Source organism: Podarcis vaucheri, assembly GCF_965113315.1.
Source record: "Podarcis vaucheri genome assembly, chromosome: 7".
NCBI lineage: Eukaryota > Metazoa > Chordata > Lepidosauria > Squamata > Lacertidae > Podarcis > Podarcis vaucheri.
Genome location: NC_138765.1, coordinates 36788440 through 36816030, shown reverse-complemented (window position 1 = coordinate 36816030; position 27591 = coordinate 36788440). Strand labels below are relative to the sequence as shown.

The 27591-nt window shown below is 48.0% G+C and overlaps 2 protein-coding genes across 9 annotated transcripts; both read right to left on the bottom strand.

Moving 5' to 3' along the window:
- Positions 1-1465: 1465 nt before the first annotated feature.
- Positions 1466-13741, bottom strand: CCDC28B (coiled-coil domain containing 28B). Of its 6 annotated transcripts, XM_082232446.1 has the most exons (7): positions 13283-13551; positions 12250-12393; positions 9686-9921; positions 7883-8055; positions 7476-7630; positions 5532-5554; positions 1466-5211 (listed from the first exon to the last, which is right to left on the bottom strand). In XM_082232446.1, exons 3-7 carry the CDS (start codon positions 9844-9846, stop codon positions 5157-5159), a joined length of 567 nt encoding a protein of 188 aa, XP_082088572.1. In that variant the 5' UTR covers positions 9847-9921; positions 12250-12393; positions 13283-13551; the 3' UTR covers positions 1466-5156. The 6 variants fall into 6 exon arrangements, with proteins under 6 accessions (XP_082088572.1, XP_082088567.1, XP_082088568.1 ...); XM_082232441.1 differs by lacking the exons at positions 12250-12393; positions 13283-13551 and adding an exon at positions 13628-13741; XM_082232442.1 differs by lacking the exons at positions 12250-12393; positions 13283-13551 and adding an exon at positions 13592-13731.
- A 1583-nt stretch (positions 13742-15324) lies between these two features.
- Positions 15325-27306, bottom strand: LOC309537547 (alpha-taxilin-like). Of its 3 annotated transcripts, none has more exons than XM_082232434.1 (11): positions 27125-27306; positions 25326-25573; positions 24211-24537; positions 23587-23678; positions 21788-21962; positions 21005-21195; positions 19844-19963; positions 19481-19555; positions 18930-19022; positions 18622-18717; positions 15325-17612 (listed from the first exon to the last, which is right to left on the bottom strand). In XM_082232434.1, exons 2-11 carry the CDS (start codon positions 25537-25539, stop codon positions 17268-17270), a joined length of 1728 nt encoding a protein of 575 aa, XP_082088560.1. In that variant the 5' UTR covers positions 25540-25573; positions 27125-27306; the 3' UTR covers positions 15325-17267. The 3 variants fall into 3 exon arrangements, with proteins under 3 accessions (XP_082088560.1, XP_082088562.1, XP_082088561.1); XM_082232436.1 differs by lacking the exon at positions 27125-27306 and adding an exon at positions 27055-27073; XM_082232435.1 differs by lacking the exon at positions 27125-27306 and adding an exon at positions 26904-27018.
- Between the last annotated feature and the right edge of the window lie 285 nt (positions 27307-27591).

Genomic DNA, 27591 nt, shown 5'->3' with positions numbered 1-27591 from the left:
GATTATAAGCGAGGCTTCCAGGCCCTTCTCACTTACGTTGAGAAGTGATTCCACTGGTGGACACAGCTTGGGAACGTATATTTTCACACTACAGTGGTGCCTCGCAAGACGAAATTAATCCGTTCCTCGAGTCTCTTCGTCTAGCGGTTTTTTCGTCTTGCGAAGCAACCCTATTAGCGGCTTAGCGCTATTAGCGGTTTAGTGGCTATTAAAGGCTTAGCGGCTATTAAAGGATTAGCGGATTAGCGGCTAAAAGGCTATTAGCGGCTTAGCGGCTTAGAAAAAGGGGGGAGCGGGAAAAAATCAGAACACTTGCAAGACGTTTTCGTCTTGCAAAGCAAGCCCATAGGGAAAATCGTCTTGCGAAGCAGCTCAAAAACGGAAAACCCTTTCGTCTAGCGGGTTTTCCGTCTTGCGAGACATTCGTCTTGCGGGGCACCACTGTATAGGCAATACATTTATTTTGCAAAGGAATTTGCAGTCCTTCCTGTGCTTGCCTACCTAACAACTCGGCAAGGTAGTCCATTGTTAATTCCAATTTACAGATGGGAAAAAAGAGGTTGAATGTGTTGTCTACGCACTGAAGCCACAGGACTTGCCCCTGGGCTGCTTATTTGTCAAAGGAAGCTCTGTAGACCCTGGCAGGACTAAGTACTACAATCCCAAACAGCCGTGTGATGCAGAGCAGATTGTCTCTTGGAGAATATTCTGTGACTGTTCACAGAACCTGGTGCTCCATAACCATCTCCCTGCATCGGGCATTGCTGTCCAGCCAGGTAGGAAATGTGGCTGCCACCTCTGATGATCACAGAAGGTTTGTATTCTGCAATTCAGTACAAGAACAACAACAAAAATGCAGATAGTGGCACAAGGGGCAGAATCCAGATTCTCCAGCATCTTAACTTTTCTCAGGGGGGAAAACATAGCCATAAACCTTGCAAAGGATGTGGGTAAATCTGACCACAGCAGGCCGATTTGTTGCACAGCATCTTGCTTGTACCCACAGAAAGCAGCATTGGGGCAGAAGTGATGGTTTGGTACTAGGCAGAGGACACTTCTCTGGAATACTGGGTGCATAGTCTGGGATAATCCAAAGCTTTGTGTGGGATTGCTGGGAGCCTACTTTGTTTCCTATACTACAAATCTTAGCCTTTCCCAATATTATTGCCTTTCTATCTGTTTATTTTTTCCCCCTGCCTTCTAAATTGGCAGGGGTAGGGAAATCATGATTAGGAATCTGGAGGAGGGGTCAAGTATTTTGACTCTCATTCTAATTAAACCCTACCGCCCACTTGGCTACAGGATGTGATTTGGACTCCAGAAGTCTTGAAACCGAGTTGTGATACCATTTGCAGCGTAAAGCACATCAGCAGCAACTGGGTGCTGCTAAATTGCAGTGTTGCCAAGTTAGATGTCAAAACCAAAGACACAAAATAAACTTACCTACCAAATATACACACAAAACTTTTGTCCTATAGAAAGTTTAATAACTATTTATGAGCTGATTTTACAAAAATTGGACTCCACCCCCTTCCACGATGAACGTTTCATGTGTTAACAAGCATAACAACATTTACAAAATTACAAACCACATTCATTTGTTCAGTAGACTACAATTTTCACAAAGGTTTAGAAGAGCTTGGGAGGGAAAGAGAACACAAGGAAGTGGACTAGTAATACAAATTAAAGTTTGCATACTTTATCTGCTTCTTGTGATTTTAAATGCAGCTTTTGGGGGGGTACACACTACCCAGTCTTTGCCAAATTTGTGCCCTCCAGATGCTTCTGGATACAACTCCAGACGTAGCCAAAAACAACTGGAGGGCACCATGTTGGTGAAGGCTGCATTAACCCCTGCCTTCAGCAGTCCTATGCATTAACAAAGAATTCTTCTATGGGACTTCAACTCATTAAGCACTCAATCCACATCCTTACACCATCAGTTACTAAACAAACACTAACTGGGCCATGTGAGCCTCTGCAAGCCTCAAGGGACGGGCAGTGCACTACAGGTCCAGGTATCCAAATGGCCCTGCCAGTGACTCCGGGTTCAAGGCTAAGGGTGATCAGGAGAAGGAGGCAGCAGCACCAGAACTGGGGAAGGTGGAACTGAGGGTCAGAAAAACCTCAAGAAATATGGTCCTCAAGATTCCTGCCCCTGATACTCCTCAGCGCTAATTTCTCCTGCAGGAAGGCAGAGGTGGCTCCCATATGCATTAATCCGCATAGAGAATCTGGATGTTGATCTGGAGTTAGCTAGACCTGCAGAGCCATCAGCTGCAGCAAAGGCCAGCAGGCAGTAGAGCAGCTGTCAAGGGCTAAGGCGGAGGACAAGATCAATTCTGCCACATTGCGCAGGCTGCTTGGAACTTTCTGCTGACCCTCAGGGACAGTCATGAGAGGCCCTGGCAACCTGGTGAGGTCATCACAGGAAACATTATCCCATCAGCATAAATAAGATACTAAAAAGCGCAATGAGAACAGCCACGGTGCCTCAGCAAATGTGGAATCAATAACATGATTGACAACAGAGTGTCAAAGTGACCTGGGCAAAGGGGTGCTGGAAAAGGAAGGGGCTCACAGATTATAGGCACCCAGAATCTACATCTTATATGGGCTTGCCAAGCAAGTAATGAAATTGATAGAAAAGGTAGAAAACACAATCTTTCTGGTATATAGAAAGATGTTCAGAGAATCCCTCTCTTTCTTTCTTTCTACCTGCCTGCTTGGGGTCTAACTTTTTTTTACATCCTCTCACCCAGCTAAAGGCCACAGGATCCTAGCCCACAGCTACTGATGGTTAAGTATTTTATTCCAAAATGCTACATGTGCCATCAAACTTAGAAATTCATTTTCACAACTAGATGGCTCCAAGTCAGAGGCTAAATTTTCTGGAAACCTTGGTTTGCTCGGCACAACAAAGCCACTTAAAAGAAAAAGAAAAAACGAGCTTTCTGCAGTTAAGAAAGCGATGCACTAAAAATTGTGAGATAAACAACTGATTAAAAGGAAGGCATAACACCATCACACAAGCAATCCAGTCACAATGAATGTCCATTGTCGTATAACGTCCCTGAAAACAAATCAGAACGTTTGCTCAATAAAAACCAGACGCCGTATCACCCCCACATAAACATTGTGTAGGCAAATAAGGATGAATGCTCAATGTAGAGCCCATCTGGAGGCAATATCCATATTAAGTTCTAACGCTACTATACTGCAATATTACATTTCTTCAAATGCCACAGTTATCTGTATGAAGAGAATAATATACCTTGAATGAAGCAAATGAATAATATACCTTCATTTCATGTATAATCTTGAGTCTTTTTTCACTGGCTATGCATTACTGTCTTACTAGGTTCTGACTGAGCAAATGTGAACCCTAATTAGATTCCCCAAGTTGTTAACACTGGGAAAGTTTTGCATCTCCATTTTGTTGCCTTGGAACAACTGCCAGAGCCCTGCATGTGATGTATGGGTAACCTAGCAGAGTCTTGGGTTAGGCCTGTCTGGGGCTGGGTTGTGGGGGCGGGAGGGGGGGTGAGAAATGAGGGACAAGCCCCAGGGAAGAGAAAGGAGGTAGCCCAGGAATAGTATTTCTACACCTCTAGCAAACCAGCTGTTTGTGTGCATTTGCAAGGGGCAGAGCTACATCCTGAATAGAGAGAGCGCAGAAGTTCACCTGGCAGCATGTGAAGGGCTGTGGAGCCCGGAAACTTCCCCTCCTCAAGTGACAGTGGTTCCCTGAACTGTTCCACAACCTGTCCTTCAAATCTGGTATCAGGGGGAACTGGGTCCTCCTTTTCATGGCAGAAATGAAACATGCAGACCAAGGATTAGATGATCCCAATGATGAGGATAATAAAAATAGTAACACTTAACATCCGTATAGCACCTTCACATGTACTCTCTCTAGCTGTAAAGCTTAGCAACAGCTCTGTAAGATATTATCATACCCCATATTGCAGAGGGGGTACTGAAGCTGAGAGAAAGTGACTAAGGACAATTAGTCAGTTTGTGGCAGAGGCAAGATTCAAACTGGACACTTCTTGATTCAAATCAGTCTCTTAAGCCACTACACTACACCAGCTCTCTACAAATAGGCCTGGAGGATAAATTTGGGTCTGGCTTGCATTTTAATGAAGAACTCCATAAGTTGTGCTTATTAACACAATGTGTAATGTGTAAATAAAAATACAGCTATTCTTCATAATTCACACTCCTCTGAAGTCTAACACAGTTGTCCAACCAAACAATGTTTTTAAAATGTGTATGTTAGGGGAAAGTGTGCATAAAATGCATACATTAAGGAAAATAACATACAAAAAATGCATTTGGGGAAATTGCTTGCAAAAATGTGGTTAAGAAAAACTCTGTATAATTAGGAGGAATTCAACTGAAATTCTGATAAATTTGGCCTTCCCTAGTCATAAGACCACTTTCCTCCTCCAGGGGCAGTTTCCTATTAAACAGTTGGCATTTTAAAAAATGTTGATGGGGCACCAAACAAACAGTCATGAAAATGAGCATTCATGCTATGCTGGGGGGGGGGATATTAAAACTGGAGGCAGACAACTCTTGGCAGAAGCAGCAAGACTGATGGAATACATCACCGTTCAATTTGCTGGCCTTGTGCCTGTCAAACTGTGTGCGTACAAACATGGCATGTGTGCAAACTGGTCTGGAGCTGTAGGAGGGGAAAAACAGCGGATCCTGGTTCTAAGGACTGTCTGCAGGCAGCCAAGCCCTAGAACCTGCATCTCTCTGTCTTGGCACAGGACATTTTGCCAGTCAAAGCCAGAGGCCTGCATGGCCCAAGAGGGCTCCCCCAGCACCCCTTGCCACATCCCCCAGGGCCCTGCAGTCTCTGTTTGCCCTCTGTCGGTCGTGGGCGCAGGAGTCTCTGCCGGAGGCTGGCTTCCATGCTGCCTCTGCAGTGTGTTCCCAGTGCACTGAGGCCCAGGAGTCGCATCCTTTTCCACCAGGCTCCATCTAACTTATCCTTTCCGTGTACAGTCCAGAAGTAGTTCTGCGCGAGGGTCTTCTTTGCTCGGCTCTGCAGCTGCTTCTTTGCTCCCTTTGTTTTTCTTTTTGAGGCTTCTTAATGAAAACAGTCAAGAGAAAAACCAGGCAGCCTCCAACTCCTCCTTGTTCTAGACTGTGGACGCATCCTCCAAGTCAGGGTTTTCTGCCAGGTGGAGCTTTTGTCTGAGGTGTCTTATTAAGGAAAAATGAAAGGCAGCTAAGCTATGATGCCCACCCACCCCCTTCTTCTCTGCAGACATACCTTTTCACTCTGATGCTGCTTCTCTTGGGGAGAGAGAGGAGGAGGAAGCCAGAGGGAATCTCCTATTTAAAAAAGGAGTAACTGGACTATTCAACCTTGCCTATCTGCCACAGATGGATAGACTACTTCCTCCCTGTACCCCACCCAGCGTCCCACCCTTCACCCCCACCATCGCCTCTGCCCCCAGTCCGCCTGGGAAATGGCTTGGGCATTCGCACACTGGGCACCATAAGGAGGATACATGGAGTTGCTGAGTTCTTCCAGCTGCAAAAGCAAAAGAGAGTCAGCCACAAACAAACACAAGGAGCTCTTAAGAGGAGCTGAGTAACAGGAGCCTTGCAGGCACTGAAAAGCAAGAGGTGTCCTTTCTGCACTGGAGCAGCTGACGTTCAAAATCAGCCTCTCCAAACCTGGTGCTCTGCAGCTGTTTCGGACTACAACTCCCATCAGCCACAGATAGCACCTGACCGGTGGGAGCTGCAGTCCGTAACTGCGGCAGAAGAGCATGCTGGGAAAGGCAGCTGAACATCACAACCACACTCTGTACTGCAGTAACTCGGGAATGTGGTGCTGAAAAAATGTAAAACTCCACGGACAGAAACTCCACATTCTGCAGTGGAAATAAACTGGGGCCACACTAAGCAAGGCGATGGAGCTCTGTGATAGGATCATCCCCCTCTTTAGATTTTGGCAAATAGCAGCTTCTGGGAGAAGGCAGTGATAAGCATCAGGGGTGCAGGTGCTGAGTGAGTGAGTGTGTATGGTAGTGTTTTTAACACATACACTCACAAAACCTTATTTTTCAGATAAAGATGCCCCTGAAACAGGTATTTGCTGTTAAGGGAGAAGCCAGAGGAATCTCCCACTGCCACCTCTGTGGCTGCCATTTGCCAATATTTAAAGAGAGGGGATATTTAGCCTGCAGGTACTTTAAAAATGGATCAAGATTAAGAAAGTTAACTTGTTTCCTAAAATGCAGAAGAGAGTCCCATAGATATTGCACCAACACGGAGAAAGCTCTATTGCAGGGTTTTGGAACTGGATCTGGCCAGGAGGCTGGATGGACCCTTACCTCCCCCATAGGCCAAGCTTGATAGGCAGGCCAGTCAATCACCCAACAGGGATCCAGTTTTTGTCCATGCAGACGATCAGCTCATTGGTGGGGCTTGCAGAGTGCTGCTCACAGGACACTGCAAGTCCTGATGATCAGCTGATCACCAGTACCTGCAAACCTCTTCTGTCTCAGCCACACCTTTACCTGCCCAACACCTGATCAGGTATAGGGCTTGGCCAAAACCACCAGACTGGCCATAAATATTGGAGGAGCACAGAGCAAGGTCTCCCCCAGCTGGCAGATGAGTGTAAATTTGCCAGTAAGTAAAAGTTTGATAGGGACGCGGGTGGCGCTGTGGGTTAAACCACAGAGCCTAGGACTTGCCGATCAGAAGGTTGGTGGTTCGAATCCCCGTGTCGGTGTGAGCTCCCGTTGCTCGGTCCCTGTTCCTGCCAACCTAGCAGTTCAAAAGCACGTCAAAGTGCAAGTAAATAAATAGGTACTGCTCCTGTGGGAAGGTAAACGGCGTTTCCATGTGCTGCTCTGGTTCGCCAGAAGCGGCTTAGTCATGCTGGCCACATGACCCGGAAGCTGTACGCCGGCTCCCTTGGCCAATAAAGCGAGATGAGCGCCGCAACCCCAGAGTCCTCCATGACTGGACTTAACGGTCAGGGGTCCCTTTACCTTTAAAAGATTGTTACCTATCACCTGCAAATGCACCCTACCCACAGACTGAGTAGTTGGGATGTCACGGATGCTTATAAACTTCTCAGGGGGAGAGGCAATTGCATTTTAAGTATGCTGGGTTTCCATAACAAAGGCATATGCACCCAATCATGTCTTGTGCTGGACAACATATGTGACTTGGGCTACTTACACACTATATATTGTAGCGCACATCCCCCCAACTCAAAGAATTCTAGGCACTATGGTTTACCCCTCACAGTTTAACAATTCCCAGCAACCTTTAAACTACATTGCCCAGAATTCTTTGAGGGAAAGTGTGTGCTTTGGATGTGTTTCAAAGTATATGCAGCCTGAGCTCTTCAGTTCCGGGCTGAACAAGGAGGTCGGAGAGGGCGAGAGTCTCTCAGCCAGAAAAGGGATTCCAGGATTCCTCACAGCACTCACATTTGTCAGCAGCTGATCCAGGTTCCTGTCGGCCACCGTCTTCTTCTGGTCCTCAGCAAGTTCCTCCACGTAGACGTCCAGGCTGAAATGCAGGCGAGCCAACTTCTCCTGCATCTCCCGAACGTGCTCCAGCTGCTCAAAGGAACATTCCTTCCCTGCATTAGTTGAGAAAAAGAACACCAGTGTTATTCCATGGAGCTTCTAGGAGATGCCACCCCCAGTTAGCTAGGTGAGGCTGAGAGAGTTTAATTCAGCTAATTGCACTTGCTAAGCAAAGATTCGAATTCAGGCCTTGCCGTTCCCCATCCAACACCCTGCATATTACAACACACCGTCCAGAAACAGATATTTCTGAGATGTTTTTCTCCCTCGGAACTCAAGGGCCGAGAAATAACTGAAGTGCTTACCAAAAGCCTGCAGCTTTCCCGAATGGAAGTCGTTCAAGAGGTTCAGGAGGCCTCCCTCCATCTCATAAACATCCGAGACGTCGGTCAGGAATGAGTGCTGCAGAGGGGTCCCCACAGCTGCTGTGGCAGCGCTGCCTCCGGGCTGGGGAGCTCGGGGCTTCTCCTTGTTTGCTCTGCATCAGACAACAGCAATAAGAAAAGGTGACGGGTGGGGTGGGACTGGGCAGGAAGTCCGTCTTCCTTCCTCAGAGCACAAAGGAAGCCAGAGACGGCCTCCAAGATTGTCCTCAGCATCATTTCCACTTTCCTTGCCAAGGAGTCAGGGGCTCTGCCAACGCAATGGCCAGTTGGGCATGCAGGGCTGGGAACACGCCAAAATCTCTCCTAGGAGGGCAGCCTCACCTCCTCCTATGGAGGTAGTGGGAGAGAGCTGAGGGATCCTCCACCCCAAATTATTAACAGGGAGGCATTGGGGTGATTGTTTTCCAGGGAGGAACAGAAAGTTGGGCAGCTAACTGGATAGTAGAGTCTTTTTCTTGTATGCAGACTTCTTCTCAGCAGCTGGCCTCCCCATAAATGCTGCTAGAAATTGTGCTATATCATCATTGGACATTGATCTGCTTACCCACAACTTTAAAGCAAAAGTTCTCAGCCCAGAACTTTCAGCTCAGGAGACATATTCCTTCCAACTCCCTCCCACCTCCCACACACCAGGCCACAAGACCTGGACTAGGAAGTCAAATCCTTTTGCTTTGTTTACTGGATAAAGAAATGCCATTGACTCAAGGGCACGGCCTAGATTCCACCCCGGCACCCATCTGGCTTGCTCTAGCAAATGTCACCTTTCATTTCAGTGAGGCCTGCTCCGGAGGACATTGCTCACAGCACTCAATCGTGTCCATCTTCCCTCCTGCCACCCTTAAGGGCAGCCCCAAACTGGAAGCCTGGGTCCCCTTTGCCTTGGGTTATAATTTGGGGAGAAGTGTCATTTCAAAGGGAAAAGAGGTGGGCTCTCTCTAAGGGGAACGAACCTTAGGTAAGCTGTCGCCAACCTGGCTGGAGCTGGTGGGAGTTGTAGTCCCAAGCATCTGAAGGCTGCCTTAAGGCACTGTGGGGTGGAGCAAGGACCGCTTGTGACTTTAGCAAGGCATAACCAAGACACTGTAATTCTTCATACATTGACTTACTGTTTTTGACTGTGCCCTGTTTGCTACCACAAGGAGATGCTGAGATAATTTTATTCAAAAGCAGGGTTGCCAAGTTTTTCATTTTCAATAATGTTTCCAGGGGCTAAGTGCCTCTAAGCATGTGCCGAGTGCCCTCCTTCTGTGAAGGCACACAGCTTTTTTAAAAAGCAGACCTATTAATTTTCTCTTACTTAAAAAAATTATACCCTGCTCTTCCCCTACGGAAAAAGTCAATCAAAGCAGCTTAGAGATGTAAAAAAGCAACAATGATGCAACCATTCAAATGCAAATCATCAAACTCAAAGCAGTAGCAAAAAGCAATAAAAGGGTGCCTCTGGGCAATGGCAAAATGCCTTTCTCTGATGGAAAGCAGCTTGGTTGAAAAAATAAATAAATCAGCATAAGGTTAAAATGTCCTTAAAATGCATGGAGTGTCCAGTTCTGAACAGTCCTATTTAAAGGTAGGAACACAACATAAGCATTGAAACACCTCCTCCCCAGTTTCACATCTTTCCGCTTGGCAGTGGCTGGACAGATGAAATTCTAGCCAGCTGAGCTCTGGGTTCAAATCCCTCCCAGAGGAAACCATGCAGCTCTGCCCCAACCTTTGGCTGACCTCTTGAACTTGGCTCTTTGCTTTGGCGAAGGGAGATGAGGCATCCCCAGGGAGAAAGAGGTGCTCTTGCTCGAAGGGACTGGCAGCTTGCGGAGAGCACTGGCTGGAACTGGCTGAGCTAGGTGGGCTTTGGGACTTTTCTTCTTCTTCTTCTCCTCCATCCCGGAAGCAGCAGGTCTCTCTTAATCACACACCGGAAACTGCTCAGGGGAACGGAGAATGAACCTAAAGATAAGCTAGAAAGAGATAGCAACAGCATATTGGTGGCTTTCAGTCATGAACGTAACTAGATGGACCCTCCAGTGCTCCAAAGCAGTCTACCTCTGAACATCAGGCGCTGGGACAAACAACACGGCAGTGGCCAGTCCCAACATGCTCTGCAGGGGAGCTTCCATAGGAACATAGGAAGCTGCCTTATACCCAGTCAATTTCTTGGTCCATCCAGCTCAGTACTGCCTGCACTGACTGGCAGCAGCTCTCCGGGGTTTCCGGCAGGGGCCTCTCCCAGCCCTACCTGGAGATGCCATAGGGGATTGAACCTGGGACTTTCTGCAGGCAAAGCTGATGCTCTGCCACTGAGCTATGGCTCTTGCGCCTTCCAAAGGAATCTGGCTGGCCTTCAGTGAAAATAAAAGGCTGGAACAGATATTCTTTATTGTTATTTTTTTAAAAAAGCCATTTTTTCATCAGAAAATTGCAGGGTGTACAAAAGTTTTAATAAAACTCTTCACACAGCTTGCAAATATTTTTTATAACCCCAATGGTAAACGAGACGATAAGAGACATATAAATATGTCTTCCCAATTACATAGATATGTAAGGCTGTCATTGCACAGCCCCCACTGAAGGATTCATCACAATCCTGGATTTGCAGGAAGTTGTGGTGGGGTAGGGGAGGAAAAGAGAAGGCATGACAATGGCAAGGGAGTGAGAAGGGAGGCACACTGAGAGGGGAAGCAGTTTTGTCAGGTGTTGCAAGGCCAGGGAGCGTTCTGAAGACAGCAGCCTGTTCTGTAACCAGGACAAGAAACAGACTTCCACCACTTCCAGGCTTCCTCTTCCTCACATCCCATCTCCAACCCTTTGAATCAGAGGTGGGGAACTGGATCTAGCAAACAACAGCAAAGGTTTGAATAAAGAAGCTTCCATACAATGAAATCATTGTGAGCTCCTCATCCTCTCTCTCACACACAAGAGTCAGGTGAAGAATAAAAGGAGACACTGAAGGGGGGAAATCGCATAAGTGGGGCTGGAAGAACACAGTAGGGAAATAGTAGTATTAAACAGCAGCGCAGGTCTCAATAAAGCAGGGGTGGAATGAAGCAGAGCAGGGGATGGTTATTTTAAACAGTGGCAGAGGTTTGAATAGAGCGAGTTGAGGTGACATAAGGAGGGGTGAAGTGGCAGGTTAGAAAAAGGTTTGAATACAGCAAGGAAGTGGGAAGGCTCTGTTGTGTTAGCTGCTATGATGCACCCATTTCTGCTACTTCTCCTTGTTAAAACAGTGTCTCTCCATCTCTGCTGCACTTGAGCCTCTGTCATCGTTAAAACCACATTTTTTTGCCTCCGTGTCTCCAGCCCTGCTTTACTCAGATTTCTGCTGTTGTTTGAGTACAGTGAGAACTGTGTAAGTACAACGTGAGAACACTTTCTGACTGTTGCTATTTTCGGGTAGGATTCAGTCACACACTGGCAAATCCAGGTTGCACAGGTTTTTTTAATGCTCGAGAACATCAGTTTTGCTCCCCCCCAAAAAAAATATTGTTTTGGTGATAAGAAAAGTGATGGGGAAAATGAATTGGAAGGTTTTGGGATAACATTTGCTCAATGCAAGATTGTACAACCTTCCCACAAACAAATCAAGGTGACTGCTCAGTAAGTCTGGATGCGGCCTAATTCTCTACTGCTCTCCCCTTCAAAAGGACACATCAGGCATGGGTTGTATTACCCCTGGAGTTTCTCATTACTTGGAGGCAATAATATGAGAAAATGAGGTGCTGGGTGTTTTTGGTTCAGTGGAGATACCCAGTGGCGTAGCATGGGTTGTCAGCACCCGCGGCAAGGCAAGTAATTTGTGCCCCCTAACCCGTGGATTTGCGCCCCCTAACCCTAACCCCCAGATGTTGCGCCTGGTGCGGCCGGCCCCCCCTGCACCCCCCACGCTACGCCACTGGAGATACCTAAGTACCCTCTTAGAGTCACAGAATTGTAGAGTTGGAAGGGACCCAGGGGTCATCTAGTCCAACCCCTGTTATGCAGGAATCTCAGTTAAAGTATCCATGACAGAGCACCATCCAATCTCTGCTTTAAACACCACCAAGGAAGGAGAGTCCACAGCCTCCCGAGGGAGGCTGTTTGACGGTCAAACAGCTCTTACCATCACAAAGTTATTCCTGATGTTTAGTCAGAAACTCCTTTCTTGTAACTTGAATACATTGGTTTGGGTCCTATCCTCTGGACAAGGTGAAAACAAGCATGCTCCATCTTCCATGTGACAGCCCTTCAGATATTTGAAATGGCTATCATATATCCTCTCAGACTCCTTTTATCCAGGCTAAACATACCCAGATTCCTCAACCATTCCTTCTAAGACTTGGTTTCCAGACCGCTGATAATCTTGGCTGCCCTCCTCCGCACACATTCCAGCTTGTCAATATCCCCCTTAAAACTGTGGTGTCCAGAACTGGACACAGTATCCCAGGTGTGGTCTGACCAAGGCAGAATAAAGTGGTATTATTACTTCCCTTGACCAGGACACTACTGTTGATGCAGCCTAGAATAACAGATGAACTACCAGAATATACAACCCAGAAAATGGCATCGCTGATCAGCGTTGGGGCTAGGGAGAGACACCGTCAGTCCCCACCCAGCCACAAAGCTCACCAGGTGGTGTTGGGAAGATGTCTTGCTTGCTTGGGCTAACTTAGCTCTCAGGGTTTGTTTTGAGAATAAAATGAGGATGGGGGGAGGAGAGAAAAAAGAATAAAATGAGGATGCATGGGGTAGCCAGGAGGGGCAGGGGGCAGCTGCCCCCCCAATCAATCAAAATCAATACAAATCAATACAAATCTGAGGTTCTGTCCTCCTCACAGAAGCCTGCCCCCCCAACAAAAATCCTGGCTATGCCCATGTGAGGGTGGGGTAAGTATTTTACACCCCTTAGCTCTGTGTAAGAAAACTAAGGTAGAATTTAAATTGATTTCATAAATAAATGTGTTAATATTTCAGAAGGGACATTTTGAGAAGGGGCGGTAATCCTCCCTCCGCCCAGTTCTCCAAAGCTGACTGCTCCCAGTCCCTGGTGTTCCAGCCCCTGCTCTGTTAGGGCACATGGTCCCATCAGGGACACCTCTTGGTTTAGGGCCAATTATCAGAAGTCGGTCGTTGGAGGGGGGAATGATGGGTGCAAGGGCTCCTTCTCCAGCAGTAGCTGCTGGGGTTGTCAACTGCTTGGGTGAGGAGGACTGGTTCTCCCGCTATGAGAAATGCCCTGTACATCTCATTTAGGTAACAACACTAAACGCTGAATTGCTAATTTGAACCCTCCCTGGCTCATCGACCTTCTATTTTCGCTCTTGCATCACATAAGGAGCTCACATAAATAGATCGATAAACAAGACAGCGCAGAGGAGGCGGCGATGATGATGCAGCGCCTTAACAAACAGCCCTGTCTGGCTTCTAAGAAGAGGTGGCTGCCCGAGAAAAGAGGTCCGGGGCGAGAGAAGGAAAGGTCTCGCTCTCCGCCGGCAATCTTAAAAGGCCGGTTAATCCCACCCACCGCCATCTGCCAGCAACAAAAGATGCCACCGCCAATGTTCCGATTTGGAACGCTGATTCCTCGCTCCGCGTTCCAAATCAGAACGTTCTCCTCGCCGAGGTTCCACCCCCCCCGCCCCCACTTCGTACCGCATGGGGTGGAGGACGCGCTGCGGAGACACTGACCTCTGCGGCGGAGACCGGCCACGGGGGACGCTCCCGCGGCGGCTGCTCTTGCTGCTGCGCGCCAGAGAAGCGCCGAGCGCGTGCGCGAGCGCGCGCACTCCCTCTAGGAGAGGCAGTGGCCAGGCAGGCCCCTCCGCAAAGGGGCTTGTGGAAACGGCGGCCCGATGCTCAGGGTCCGCTCCGCCCCGGGTCGGCTGCAGCTGGTTTCCCCGGGCTCGGGCGGAGGGAGGCTTGGTGGCCAGAATGACATGCCCTTTCACTGGATCCGGCGCTGCCACTGCCTTCGTGGACAGCAGCCGCTCTTCCATTGCTCAGATCCGGGCCCTTGGAAAACTAGCTTGCTCCCCACTCCCGCTCTGAGCCAGCCCATTGCAAACGCCCGTCTTAAACCCGCTTTGGAGGATAGGGTTCAGTAGCCCAAGAGCACGTCGAAGGGAAAAGGTCTCTGGGCGTGGACAGAAGGCATCGGATTCCACCTAGGTAGGCCTTCCTTTGCCCATCTTCTCCTCCCTGACCCCACAGCTTCCATTAAGCCCAAGTAGTACATTAGACTTCTTCCCTCCCTTCACGCCCAGAAAAGCTTGACCTGGTACATTTCTCCAGGGTAGAAGCAGGACTTCTATAAAGAAAGAAAAGGAGGTGGAGCCCCCATCCCTTGAAAAATGTAAATTAGAAGTTTAACTGCTTGCCCCAAGCAGAGCTTTAAGCCTGACATGATGACCTGCAGAACCTCCCCAGGTTATTCTCCCAGTGGGGGTGGATCTGTGTTCGGTCATATTCATAGCCTAAGGCTTTGGGGCAGGGTACATAGCTACAATTCCTTTATCACAAGTGTTGCTGAAGGAGTGCAGTACTTGAAAACACCCTGTCCCCCCTTCCACCCAAAAAAAGCCTGAATAGGGGCTAGGATACCTCATGGCAGAGTTGTATGACTAGAGATATGGGTGCTACTACACCCATGTTCCAGATTTTGTTGGACCCAACTCAAAATCGGTCCTGGCCAGTGGTCAGAATTAGAAGGGTGTCAGGTTACCCCACATTCCACAGTCGGATCCGCACCAGTTCATTCAAAATTACATGGTTTCAGCAAAGCATTGGGAAGAACTTGCCAAGCTAATAGCGCAAGATATTCAATCCTGGAACCGTGGTGGACACTCTTTTTGGTTAAGAGGTTTTTAAACAGAAGCTGGATGGCCCACACAAGGCTGCTGTAACAGTACATTGGATGGTCTTTGAGGTCCCTCACGGCTCCATGGTTTCCTTTTTTAAAATGTAGCTAGAGTTCCACTTAAATTATAATACAAATTAGGAAGACCCGTTGTAACTTCAGTCTTCAGTGTTCTAGACCAATAAAAAAAATCTGAGTTGTCTTCTTGAACTGGGACCTGAATGTTTGGTGTTAATGCTTAAGAAGTCTAACACTCCCTCTAAAGCACTACATTGGTTTTAATTCTGAATCCTAACCAAAAAATGATTTTGAAGCTAAGCAAGTGAAAAATATTTCCCAGACCCATTTTCACCACTTACAGTACACATGAAAGTGATACAAAAACTGTCCCAAGCCCCTTGAAAGGGGCCAAAATACCCTTTATAGCGAATTGGGACGGACATCTGGAAATTGGTGCTGTGTGCCAAGCTCAATAGCCTGCCTCAATATCCATGATGGTAGCGGAGAAAAAAGGAGCACAGACATGCAGTCAAGTTTATGTTCATTTGTATTGGATACAAAGATATATATATATAACAGATCTAGATATTGCCTGTACCACTGCATTAAAAAAAATTGGAAGGTTTTCTTGAAACATCTCAGTGTTCAGTTCTGTCCCACTCCAAGAGTAAAGTTCTATCTCCCATTTACATTCATCAGCTTTTGGCCAAGCCCTGCAAAGTACAAGGAAAGGGATGGGAGGCGGTCCATTCATATCATAGACTTGCTCTCCCCACCCCTACCGCCACCCCAGCCCCCCATGCACCCTTGAAATTGCTCAAAGGTTGAGGGACCCTCCAGAGCAGATTGGGTGTACGTGGGGAGAGGGGATGTAACAAAGGTGAAGTCCTGCCATATCTGCTGGTGCGATGCTGGATGTCACCCCAAGCTTTGATGAAATCACTACATCCAGTAAGAGAAACAAGGAAGCAAAACAGCTCTGCAAGAAACCTGCCAACCTGGGTGAGAAGTCAGATCATACAAAATGCATCGCTAATACTGTTTCCTAAAGCCCAACTTCCTTTAACACAGAGTGTTTGAAGTCTATAGGGCTGGGCCTGAATGGTGCCTGCCCACAGCTGTTCCCAAACACCAACACTCAACAGCTCAAAACACAGCTGAGGAATAGGCAGCTCAGCAAGACAGGAATTACAATAAAGGCTAATAATGGTCCCAGCGAGGAGGGATGCAGAGTTTTAAAAGCAAAGGCAGCAGCTACTAAAACACAAAGAAGTCTGTAGTTGGGTTTTAAGCCCAAGAAGCAGCAGAAATTGAAATCACAAACAGAAAAAGCCTCTATGCGTTTAAACTAGCCATGGCAGCACTGAGGACTAAATAGGAAACCTCTTTTTTACTGACATGGAGCTGTGTAGACAAGGTGGCCCAAGGAAAAGTGCTGTTAAGAAAAGGAAACAGGAGTCCGGTCATGGAGGACAATCTCCAGGCAGCTCCTGATGTGTGTTAAGTTTGTTTCTAGTTACTGGGCTTTGCTGCCTGGGAGGTTAGGGTTTGTCTCCCTGAGCCTCTGGGACTGTGAAGAATGTTTAGAACCAAAGTATCCCAAAGAGGAGTATATAACACATGCGGGGGATTCACGCCCCCTGCCCGCCCCACCCCCAGAGCATTCCCCACACGCAACCATGTGCACGGGTGCTCATCATGTGCAAAACACTTAAGGAAGGAAAACCTTTGGATTAAATCTTTAATACATACACTTGTGCGTGTATAAGCATAGAGGCAACGGTGAAGTCGTAAGGCTGTTGAAACATAGATTCTGGAAGTAGCAAAGTCCTAGAGAGGATGCTCCCCACCCACCCTCTCCTCAAACCAACAGGGCTCTCAGTCTCTTGTCCCCAGGAAGCAAAGTCACATCTATTTTATTCTCCGCTTTCCTGGGGGAATCTACATGCTAAAAATAACCTACTAGATAGCAAACTCTCGAGTCTCCTGTTCTGATTTTAAGCCTCTGGGTCTGGTCAGTATATGAGAAAAATAAACAAATCCTCCAAAGGGCCCCATGATGCCAACCTCCTAAATCTGCATTCATGGCATAGCACCCACAGTGAGATGTAGCAGCCAACTGAGTTTGGGGGAGGGGAATAGGATTATGGTTGGCAAGATTCCCCCACGCCCATACTTCAGAAGGTATTTTGGTGAAACTGCCACACACTTAGAGATGTTCACACGACACACAAGGATGTGGTTCAATCTAGTTCCTAGGCCTATATATAAAAAGTGGGAGTTGCCCTGCACATCATATCGTGTAATATATAGTGAGATAATTTTTATAAAGCAAAAAAGAAAAGAAAAACGCCTTCAAACTTAAACTGGAACACCTTAAGTGCCTGGGGGGTGGGGGACTGAGCTTTGTCACCCCAGGCCTGGGGCCCAGTCTCTGGAGAGGTATGCCCGCCTCTCCCCCTTCCTCCATCTTTACTCAAGAGAGACAGCAGCTTCATCCATCTTTTCACGAGCAGGGGCTCCTCCTATGCTTGGCTCCCCAAACCTCTCGGCTGGTCCCGTGCAGCACACCGCCTGTGCCAGGGCAAGGCACTCCTCCACGGTGGTGCCCTGAGGTGCCAGCTCCTCTGAGCTGCCTTGGGATGGGTCCTTTGGTGGTCCCTGGAGGTCCGTGCTGGCAGCGGGAGGCACAAGGGCACACAGGTCCTGCACCTTCTTGTTCAGGTCATTGCGCTCTGTCTGCAGGGCCCGGCAGAGCTTCTCCAGGCGCTGGATTTTCACTTGGAGCCCTTCCAGTTCTTTGTCCCGGAGAGTTTTCTGCAAGGGGGAAACAAAATCAATTTCAGGGCCAGGTTCTGCCTGCTTGCCAGGGTACAGAAGAGGTCATGAAAAGGCGACAAAAATAAGTTGCTTAAATTCAACTGCTAAGACGTTAGGAAAGCTGCTTGTTCATTAAGATGGGAAATGTCCTTAACCAGCTTACAGGCCAGCTCTGGACCAGAGACTGACTAACCCTCAGCCACACCCTCCCCTCCTTGTACCACTGGGTGTAGAAGCCCCACAGCAAGGAGTGCAATGTGTGCTCTGGAAGAAGAAACTTCCAAGTACAAGGACAGGGAAGTGCATATCCCTGCTTCTTTCCGCTCCACTCCAACTCACTGTGGCATCGAGGAGCTTCTAGTCCCAGCCAGCAATGAAGAACAAAAACAAGGGCACCATTCCTGGGTTGCCTTTCTGTCAACTGGCCAGCGCCCAACTCCAAAGCCAGGACTGAGCGCAAGAGCAAGAACAAAAACTCAAAGGCTTGTTGAAAGGAATCCTGACTCAAGAGCACGGAATGCCAAGAGCAAAACTAAGGAAGTGAGAGAGCAAGAGAGGTTTCTTCTGATGGAGAGGATTCGTGATTTCACCAAAATGCCTTTTTTTCTTCTTCAAAGAGTGGCACACTCTTTGAGGAGGAGGATGCTTCCAAGGACTGAAAAACTACGCACAGGCCATCTACAAGTCGAGACTTCAGCAAAAGGTTGCTCAGCATTTCCAAGCTCATCTCTAAAACTGCAGAGGCAGCAGCACCTAGTACTGGATCTGCCAATATTTATTATTCTCTACTGAGTGCAGAGTCAGGGGGGGAAATGAACATAATCTTCCAGAAAATCTGATTTTTTTGAACACTATTTAGATCCTTGAGGATTTCAAAGATTTGAAGGGGTGGGCACAGTTTCAATCCCTCATAGGAATTTCTGGGGCCTGTCTGGCTATGCATTTGACCCTGAAGCTCCTGTTTCCCCTAGAGAAGTCAATGTGGGTAAGGCAGGGGCGACGTTACCTCTTCTGCCATTTCCAGAAGGGCCTTGTTGCTGCTTTCCCACCGGGATCTGTACATTGTGGTCTCTTTCTCCAGCTTCTTAATCTTCTTTGTCATCTATGGGGTTGTAGCAAGGAAGGAAAAAACAGCGAAAGTCAGGCGGTCCTGGGACGCTAGCAGAGAAACAGTTCAGGGGCTGTCCTCCCCTCCCAAGGCAGCAGCTCAAAGGGATGGGCACTTCAGAATTTAAGCGTTGTTCAATAGGAGTGACAATATAAGTCAGAGCTACTCCTCCCACACCACATGAAAGCAGCACGAACATACAGTACCTTCTCCATTTCTTGCTTGAAGGTTGTGAACACTTCACTGCTTTTGGATAGTGTGTTCTGAAACTCCTCAAACTTTGCTGTGTAGAGGGCCAGCTGGAAAAGAGGAGGGAAGGAAAAGAGTTAGCATCTACAACTCTTTCTTTAGATCAGGGCTGAGTAAGAGAAAGAGAAGTGCACTCTCTCTCTCTCTCTCTCTCTCTCTCTCTCACACACACACACACACACACACACGCATATGCAGACATTCTTCAAGCACCATTTACTGAAAACACTGCAAGTACAGAGGTTGGGTAGGAAGAGGGAGCTACTCAGGACTAGCTGGGAACTCAAACGAAACCATCTTAAGTGCCTAACAACATTGCAGCCCAATTTAGGTTTGGAGGAAGCAACTGTTCCTTTAGCCATGCCCCTGTTGTGACCAACTGATCCTGCCAGCAGGTCACAAGAAGGAAATTTGTTTCCCCATTCTAAGAAAGTGGATTTTGTATAGAAAATGTGAACTATAGCAAGGGGGGGGGGCAGAGAGAGAAGAGTGCCACCCACGCACACACCTGCTCCTTGAGATGCGTTTCCTGTTGCTTCATCAACTCGCACATCCTCTGGGACTCCACGGCTTCCTTCAATAGCTGTGCAAGAGAGAAGGAACAGGGGGAAGGCAATGGAGTAAGAGAAATTAACTCCCCACCACCACCACCACAGGAGAACAGCGCCCTGCAGCCTGGAACTTCCCTCCACTCCATGTTTAGAGGATCAGTTAAGAGGCAAGCAGGGCCTGATGCAGCTCTGAGGAATATCAAAGAATCCAGGAGGAGGGGAAAGGACTCCCTAGCTTGGATGCAGCTCTCCTCCTAAGAGATGCTCAGCTGCAGCAGCCAGACTGGGGCTTCTCCTTGGACCATTTGAGCAAGACTCACAAAGTCTTTCTCCCGCTGATGCCTGTCCTCAGCCTCCTTCAGCATCTCCTGGGCCTGCTGGAGCTTGGCATCCACCAGCTGCTGCTGCAGGTCCTTGTGTTTAAAGACCTTGTCGATGTGCTGCCAATGGAAAGACAAAACAGGCTGTCAGTCAGCAGCAGCAGCCGCTTCTGGCAAATGCAAGAGCAGAAAGTCACAGGCACAATACCAAGACACAAATATCATTTTTATTTTTACAAGTCACGTTAGCCAAAAGAAAGCAATCGCTCATAGGGAGGTTGCCTCTGGCATACAAGAAAAAAGCTGCAATGTTTTGGTTTTTTTCTGAAAGTGAAAGCATTTTAATTTGGGGGCCTGCATAGGAAAGGTCAGTTTAAAGCCAGCGTGCAGACTCAGGTATCAAAACGGTGCGTTTTCAGCTGCCAACAGGGCACTTGCTACAACGAGCACAGGAAACTGTCTAATACAAAGTCAGACCCTTGGGCCATCTAGCTCAACATCATCTATTCCAGCCTTCCCAAACCTGATGCCTCCAGATGCTTTGGATTACAAGTCCCATCAGCCCCAGCCAGCACACTTATGAGACTGATGTAAAAACCAGAGACCCCAAATGCATATTTTTGATTTTAGAAATGTTTCAATAATTGCATTTAACCTTTGGCTAGAATGCATCCATGAATGATTCCTGTGTGCCTGCATTTTATGACTCCTAGTAGCTGCATTCCTTTCCTATCTGACCCTGAAAGTGGCATGAACGGTCACTTAGGGTGTTTTGCCGTGTCTGTTTTGAGTTAGCACTAGAGTGAAATCCGGCACCCCCTTAAAAGGTTCCAAGGAACAGATAGGGACAGGAATGTCAACAACCCTGTCAAAGGCCTGGTTGCTAGGGAAACAGTGATAAAGTGGGACATTTGCAATATAAACTCTGGGTCCCTAACTGGATCTGCTGAAGCTTGCTGTAATTCCCTTGGTTCTGTGTTTTATTTAAAAGCTGTTCCCTCACTTGGGTAATCATCAGGTGGCGTAGAAGTAAATTCTTATCATAAGACTAAGGCTGCAGAGATTTGGGGATACTTCTCCTCCCTACCTCCCCAACATTCCAGTCGCCCCTCACCCCCCCAGTCACAATGCACACCCCACCGCTCACTGTGGGCTGCACACCTCCTCTCGCAACTCATACTGCTCAATGAGTTTCTTCAGTCTCTCGGCTAGCTCCATATTCTCCTGGCGTAGCTTGGAGTTGCGCTCGTTGTGCTGCTCCATCTGCAGCTGGATATCGTTGAGGGTCACCTGGAAGTGGGATGTCACCTCCTTACGCTTCTCTTCTTCCTCCCGGGCTCTTTGGACACCTTCTTCCTAGAGAGGCAGGTTGGAAAGAACATGTGAAAATCAGGGGGCAGAAGGGCGAGAATGAGGACTCCTGCGGGCAGAAGGCTCTCCGGGTGGGGATACTTGGCACCCCCCTTAAAGGGCTTCTGTTCAATGGCAGCGATGGAAAAGGGAATGGCTGAAAGTCACAGTAGGCAGAGCTTAGCTAAAAATGGACTGGCTCGCTGGAGAAAAGCAATTATTTATCATCCCTTATTGGAAAACACCTGCTGAAATCCAATTCAGAAGCTGTTATATTCTTCCTTCTTCCCCGATCCTGCCCCCCCCCAACCAATTTGTCTACAAAGTCACAGACTGGGGGCTCCACTGTGATCATTTAAAATCAGCCAAAAGAGCAACCTAAGATATCCAGTATGGCAAGCCAGGAGCTGCCCCCACAACAATGTTATCTCCCTTCTTAGGCTGAACTACGCTGCTTGGATAGGCTTTCTTTTGACCCCAAAGGTGCAGCAGCGTCAGACAGGTCTCTGGCCGAGAGGCCTGCACATGACACTGGTACAGCACCCGGGGCTTTGATAAGGGTGGGGGAGAGGCTACCTACAGGTTGGGCCTCACTTGCCTTGAGGGTGCGGTTGTGCCTCTGGAGCTCCCGGCACAGGCTCTCCAGCTTGCTGCGGGCCAAGATGGCCTTGCTGTGCTCGCTCCGTAGATGATCCTTCTCCTGCACCAACTGGGTCTGCTTCTTCTGAAGGATTTTCATTTGCTTCTGAGAGTTTCTGTGCTCCTCCAGCTGGCAGGACAAAGAGAAGCAGACCAGGACAGGCGTAAGGAATGGTATCCACATAGCAGTAAAATGAGGGTTCCCAAACATATGAGCAATAAGGACAGAGAGGGGAGAAGAGGGAAAACTAGTACTGAAGCAACATGGTGGAGGGATGCATCATCCTGGGTGGCCCTTCTGTGCTAGAAATACAGCACTCTTTTTCTGGCTAGGATAAAGGCTAATGAATTTGGACAGGCAGATCCCTGAGCCACAAGAGAGATCAGCCACCCAAGTCCCAATGGGCAGCCTTCTTCCCTGGATGCAACTCTAATTGTTGGGACTCTCATGTATTCTACCTCTGCAGTCCTTTTCAGTTATTATAAAATCTTAAGAATGCAAGCAGCACAATGCAGTGTTGGGTATCAAGATCTGAAGGGTGTTTGTGCCACTTAGGAAACAGACTTGTAAGCCCCCTTCAGACCTTACTGTTCAAAGCTCAGGGTATCCTGCATTTCATCATGAGGAAGCTTCTGTCAAATTCACATAACGACGTTAAATAGTGTCCAGATCAAGGAAAGTTAATAGTACCACTTTATTTTGACTTGGTCTGACCCCACCGGGAGCACTGTGTCCAGTTCTGGACCCCGCAGTTTAACAAGCATATTGAGTAGGAAGCATGGCATTGCAGATATTTTGCCATAGATTGGACATTGCAAAGACGATGAAACTCCAAAGAAGGTCAGTTGAGATTGTCTAAATTGTCAGTGGATTGATATGCATTACACCTGACACTGTGGCTTTGGTGAACAAACTGGGGCAGAGATGAACCTGAACAATAACCCCCTATTACAATCAGGGGTAAGAGATAACTGCCACTGGAAGCCATTAGCAGAAGTACTCTTGGTCAGTGAACAATGTGAGAATCCTAAAACTGGAGCCACTTGTGCCTAAAGTGTTTTAGGTATTTCACAGGTCTAAGGCAGCTCTCTTAACCCCTTAACTGGTAAATCTTCTGGTAAAGCCTCCTTTACCAGTGGTTTGGGAAGGCCTGCTCTACAACTCCTCCCCACCCATCCTGCCAGCACTGGCAGCAACCTGGCAATAAGCATACTGCTGCCTGCGGTTTAGTTTAGGATTCCCAAGAGGCAAGGCACTGCTAGAAGCCTGTTGAGCACTTCTGCTTGGCCATAAAGGTTTCTGAAAGAGTCTCCTAGTACAAAAGGAGGGAGCACTCTGCTGCCTGGGTGTTTTGCATTCCTCATCATAGACAAACTACTTTATCTATGATCCCTATGAAAAACTCCCCAGTCCCTTGAAGACAAAGTTTGCCCCTTATGAAGGGCCAGGCGGTTAAGTGGGATTTGGATATGGCACGCACATCCCCAACGTTTAACCTACACTTGCACCAGACTATAATAGCATATGTATTGGCTTTAGCAGACGAGTTGGGTGATGGAGTCCCACTTGTTCTGAACCTGTTATGACCCACAACAAACCATACAAGATTCAAAGGAAAAACATGCACACCCTGCCCCTGGCATCTGGTTTCCTCAGAGATAAGCTCTCACTTTCAGAATAAGCCCTCTCCTGTTGCCTCCTGCACTAATACCCCACTCAAGCATCCCTCCCTCTCACATTGCCAGACACTGACCAGTTCAGCATACTTCTTGCAGAGGGCTGTCAGTTTCTCCTCAGATGTGCTGAGAGTGTTGAGGGTCTGCATTAACAACGTGATCTCCTTGCCTGGAACACAAAGGATAATATAGACACATCTTCAGATCACAATGAAAAGAACTAGGGGGTGAAGAGTTTGAGACCAAAAGAATCTAAGGAACTAGAAAGCTGTAGACTGTGGAAATTACTACCAGTTTTCTATAAGCTTGTAGATCGGGGTGGGGAGGCAGGATGTGGACTGGTCTCTGCTATACACTTTCTTGCCTGCCTCATTGCTCTTTAACAAAGGAGAGAGCAGCCAGCTCACATTATATTTTTTCAGTCATCATAATGTGAAAAATCTCTGCCTTAAGCACTCTACAATCTGAACTTAGGCAGTCCAGAATGTCTGTAAGAGAAAGAAGTTGAGTCAATACCAGCCACAACAGCCCTGGCATGACTATTCCAACATCAGAGCACAGCAGGCAGAGAGACCACAGGCCCATGAAGAGATTGCAACAGTATGTGATTACTCTTTAGCAAGGGCAACTGCGTTTAGGATTAGGACATAAACTGAGGATGGGACAGCAGAGCAGAGCACTATCAGGAAGGAACCACCTACCAAGCCCCTTAGCTTTCTTTTTTTCTTGGGCTCGTTTCTGATCCCGCTCGCCGCCTTCATCACTGGTCCCTCTGGGTCCCTCTTTCTCTCCATTCATCTCAGGGCAACTCTGCTCCTGCTCGCCATTCCTCGGGGACTCACTCCGGCACTTTTCTGCCTCATCCATCTCTACAGGTTCACTCTGCCCATTGTCATCTCCTGGTCCTTCCTGGTTTGTATCCAGGCAATATGTGTTCAGAATGTCCTCTAGTTGTCTGCTTAGCTCTTCAGAGACATCACAGGTAACCGGTTGGTGGGGCTGGGATACAGCCTCATCCACCAAAAGTGCTGCAAAAGGAATAAATGAACAACACTATTTAACATTAATACGCAAGATATTAAATGTGTGAACATGGAGAGAAGGATTTTACTAACTAAATAATATCAAATGTTCACATGTGTGAACATGGAGAGAAGGATTTTACTAACTAAATAATATCAAATGTTATTGTGTTTCAGATCATTGTGCAAAGTTTATAGAGTCTACTAGAGTAGTATAAAATATTTCAAAATATTCTGCTCTTAATGTGCTAGACATTTTACTAACAGCACAGAAGAAATGAGCTGTTTCCCCCCCGTAAAATAAGGCCTGGAAACTGATAACAGAAAATTGACATAAAAACTAACTTCCTGGGTAAGGTTCAAGCAGTTAACAAATAAGCACTTTACATAAACCACTGCATATATTGCACTGAAAATATATAAAAGTCATTTTTTTTGCACTTCTTAGCAATGTAGACACTAGTGTTTAGTAAATAAGGTGCTGGGAATAAAGGTGGTACATTAGGATTACAGCACGGGGGAGGAGGGGAAGAGAGGAGACCAACGCTTCCTGGAAGAGAGCATTGTATGGCCTCAGATGTGTTTTGGCTTTAGAATTATCAGTCGATGAAAAGATGGGCATTGTGAGATTTAAGAACGTATGCAATATAAACAACAATCCCTTTTAGCGGTGGTGGTGCAAAGACAAAGGAAATAAATGTTTAATGCCACTAGCAGCTTTCGGCTGAAGAAAAATGTAAAGGGATATAAAAATTAACATTTGAAAGGGCAACGGGCCTCATGATAACACATACCCTCTTTCTTACTCTGCTCCTCACTCATTGGGTTTTCAACATTTCCGTCAACCAAAGAGTTCAAGCTGCACAGCTCAGGCTGGTGTGGACATTCACAGCTTTCTGTAGTCACTATGGGAGCCTCAGCTAAGTCTTCCAACCCCAGCACACTACTCATTTTGGAAGGGCTGGCAGGCAGAAGGACAGCTTTGCTTTCCCCATCTTGGCTCTTCATTGTAAGTCACCTTCCAAGCCACTTCCAACAGCGTCTGGTAAAAGAAAAATGTGGCCCTCTGTTTAGCATTAAGTTCAGAGGATGACTGGCAATTTCAATGGAAATTAAAAGTCATTACTAGGTAAGAAAACACCACATTCAGGAGAAAGGATAGTCACTAGTGCAGTCACTGAAATCATGTATCATTCATTACAGCTTAGGACAATTTGTATGGTTGCTTTCTCTCAGCATAGCGGAGAGCTTTGCTCTCATAGGTTTAAAAACACCCCTGATTTATCTTCCTGCCCTGGCCACACCCATCCCCATCAGAAACAAGGTAAGAGAGGCCTGTTAAAAGCTAACATGTGAACACTATCAGTTGAGGGAACCTCAAACTCCTAGCCCATTCCCACTATGCCCCTCTCCTATGCAAAAAAATATGTGGCACATTTCCACACAGTCCCAGAGAACATTGCCAGTCCCTTACAAGAAAACAAAATGCCCTCAGATGTTCTCTCATGAACCCCACCAAGTGACTTACCTCTCTGTCTTATCAGCCAAACCCTACTCCAGGCTGGCCCACCCATGAGGCAAGCTGGGGCAGCCACCTCAGGCGGCAGGGTTTACAGGGACAGCAGATCCAGTCCCCAAGGAATGCATTGCTGCCCCCTCCCCAACGTTGCCTTTGCAGTGGTGAATAGGAGGCACTGCTGGTCTCCTCCCACTCGTTCCCAATGTAAAACTTTATTCCTTTCCACCCTGACTCCCGCTTGTTCCTGATGCAGATCTTCACACACCTCTTCTCTTGTGGGCAGCTTTGTGCCATTTTGTGGTTTGTCTCAGGTGCCAAACTGTCTTGGGCCAGCCCTTCCCTGCTCCCACTACAACCGCCTTAGGGCATGAGCAACTCATGGGACCCTTCCTTCCCTTAGCTCAACACCACCTATGATTTTTATTCCCTCAGCCCTAACACCTTGTTATTACATGTGTTGGGAATTCAGGCCTCAGATGCTCCCTGCTTGGCTCCAAATGTTTGCCTGTTCACCTCCCACACCAAGCCCTGGCAAATCTACCCCAAAGGGCCCCCTCAAGAAAACAGCACTACTGTTTCTCCCTCTTCCATGCACACAGCTCAGCAGTCTACTGACCTCAGCCCCCGTTTCTTTGCCACTCAGTCAAACACCCCAAATACCCGGCGTGGGTTTTACTGCTTTTACCAGTCCATGGCTGCTGCCGCAAGTTTCCTTTTATGTATTTTGAGTTGCTGCTGTGTTTACCTTTGCAACTTTGCGGGCGGGGAAAGAAGGCCTTATGGAAACCCACAGGCCTCCTCCTCCTCCTCCTGCCACTCAGTCCCAGCCCCGCTCCTCATACAGTTTGCCTACCTTTCCAGCCAGTCCCAGCCTCCGTCCTGGCCCACCCGGGACTCCTCCCGCCCCCCCCCAGCCTCAACTTGCCGACCCCACTACGCATGCTCCCCCGGGGGAAGGGCGCTACCGCGGCCCTCCCTGCTCGCCACTCGACCACGTCACTCACACAGAGTTGTCGTCACCCTTAGTGCTCTGACGTCACGGCCCAGAGGTTTGACGCGTCCTACCAAACTCACCGCCCAGCACCCACGGGGCTGCTCTGCTCGCTTTTGCTTTTCCCCTTTTGCTGCTCCGCCGCCACTCGCTTCTTAACGAGTCGCCGCCACCGCCAGCGCTTCCTCCCGGTTCCAGTCTGGATTTAGCGGTTCCAAAAAGCTCGAGAACGCAGCTCCGGCCCCGGGTCTCAGAATTGCGCATGCGCCGCCAGCCGCCGCCAGCCAATCAGCGGGAGCGGTCGGGAGAAGCATGCTGGGAAACTTCGATGGGGTGGAAAAAAGCGGCACGCGAGGCGGGAGTCTGGGCTGCACTACAGCTCCCGGCATGCATCACTCCGGGGGAAACGGGGCGGGGTTAGAGGCAGCCTCGTTAAAAATACAACTCCCAGCATCTTCTCGAATGCGGTCCCGGGCTTCTTGCTGGAGAACAAATCCCGGCTAGTTCCACGCACCCACCCCAAACAAGGAAGGTGGCAAAGGGAAAGGGA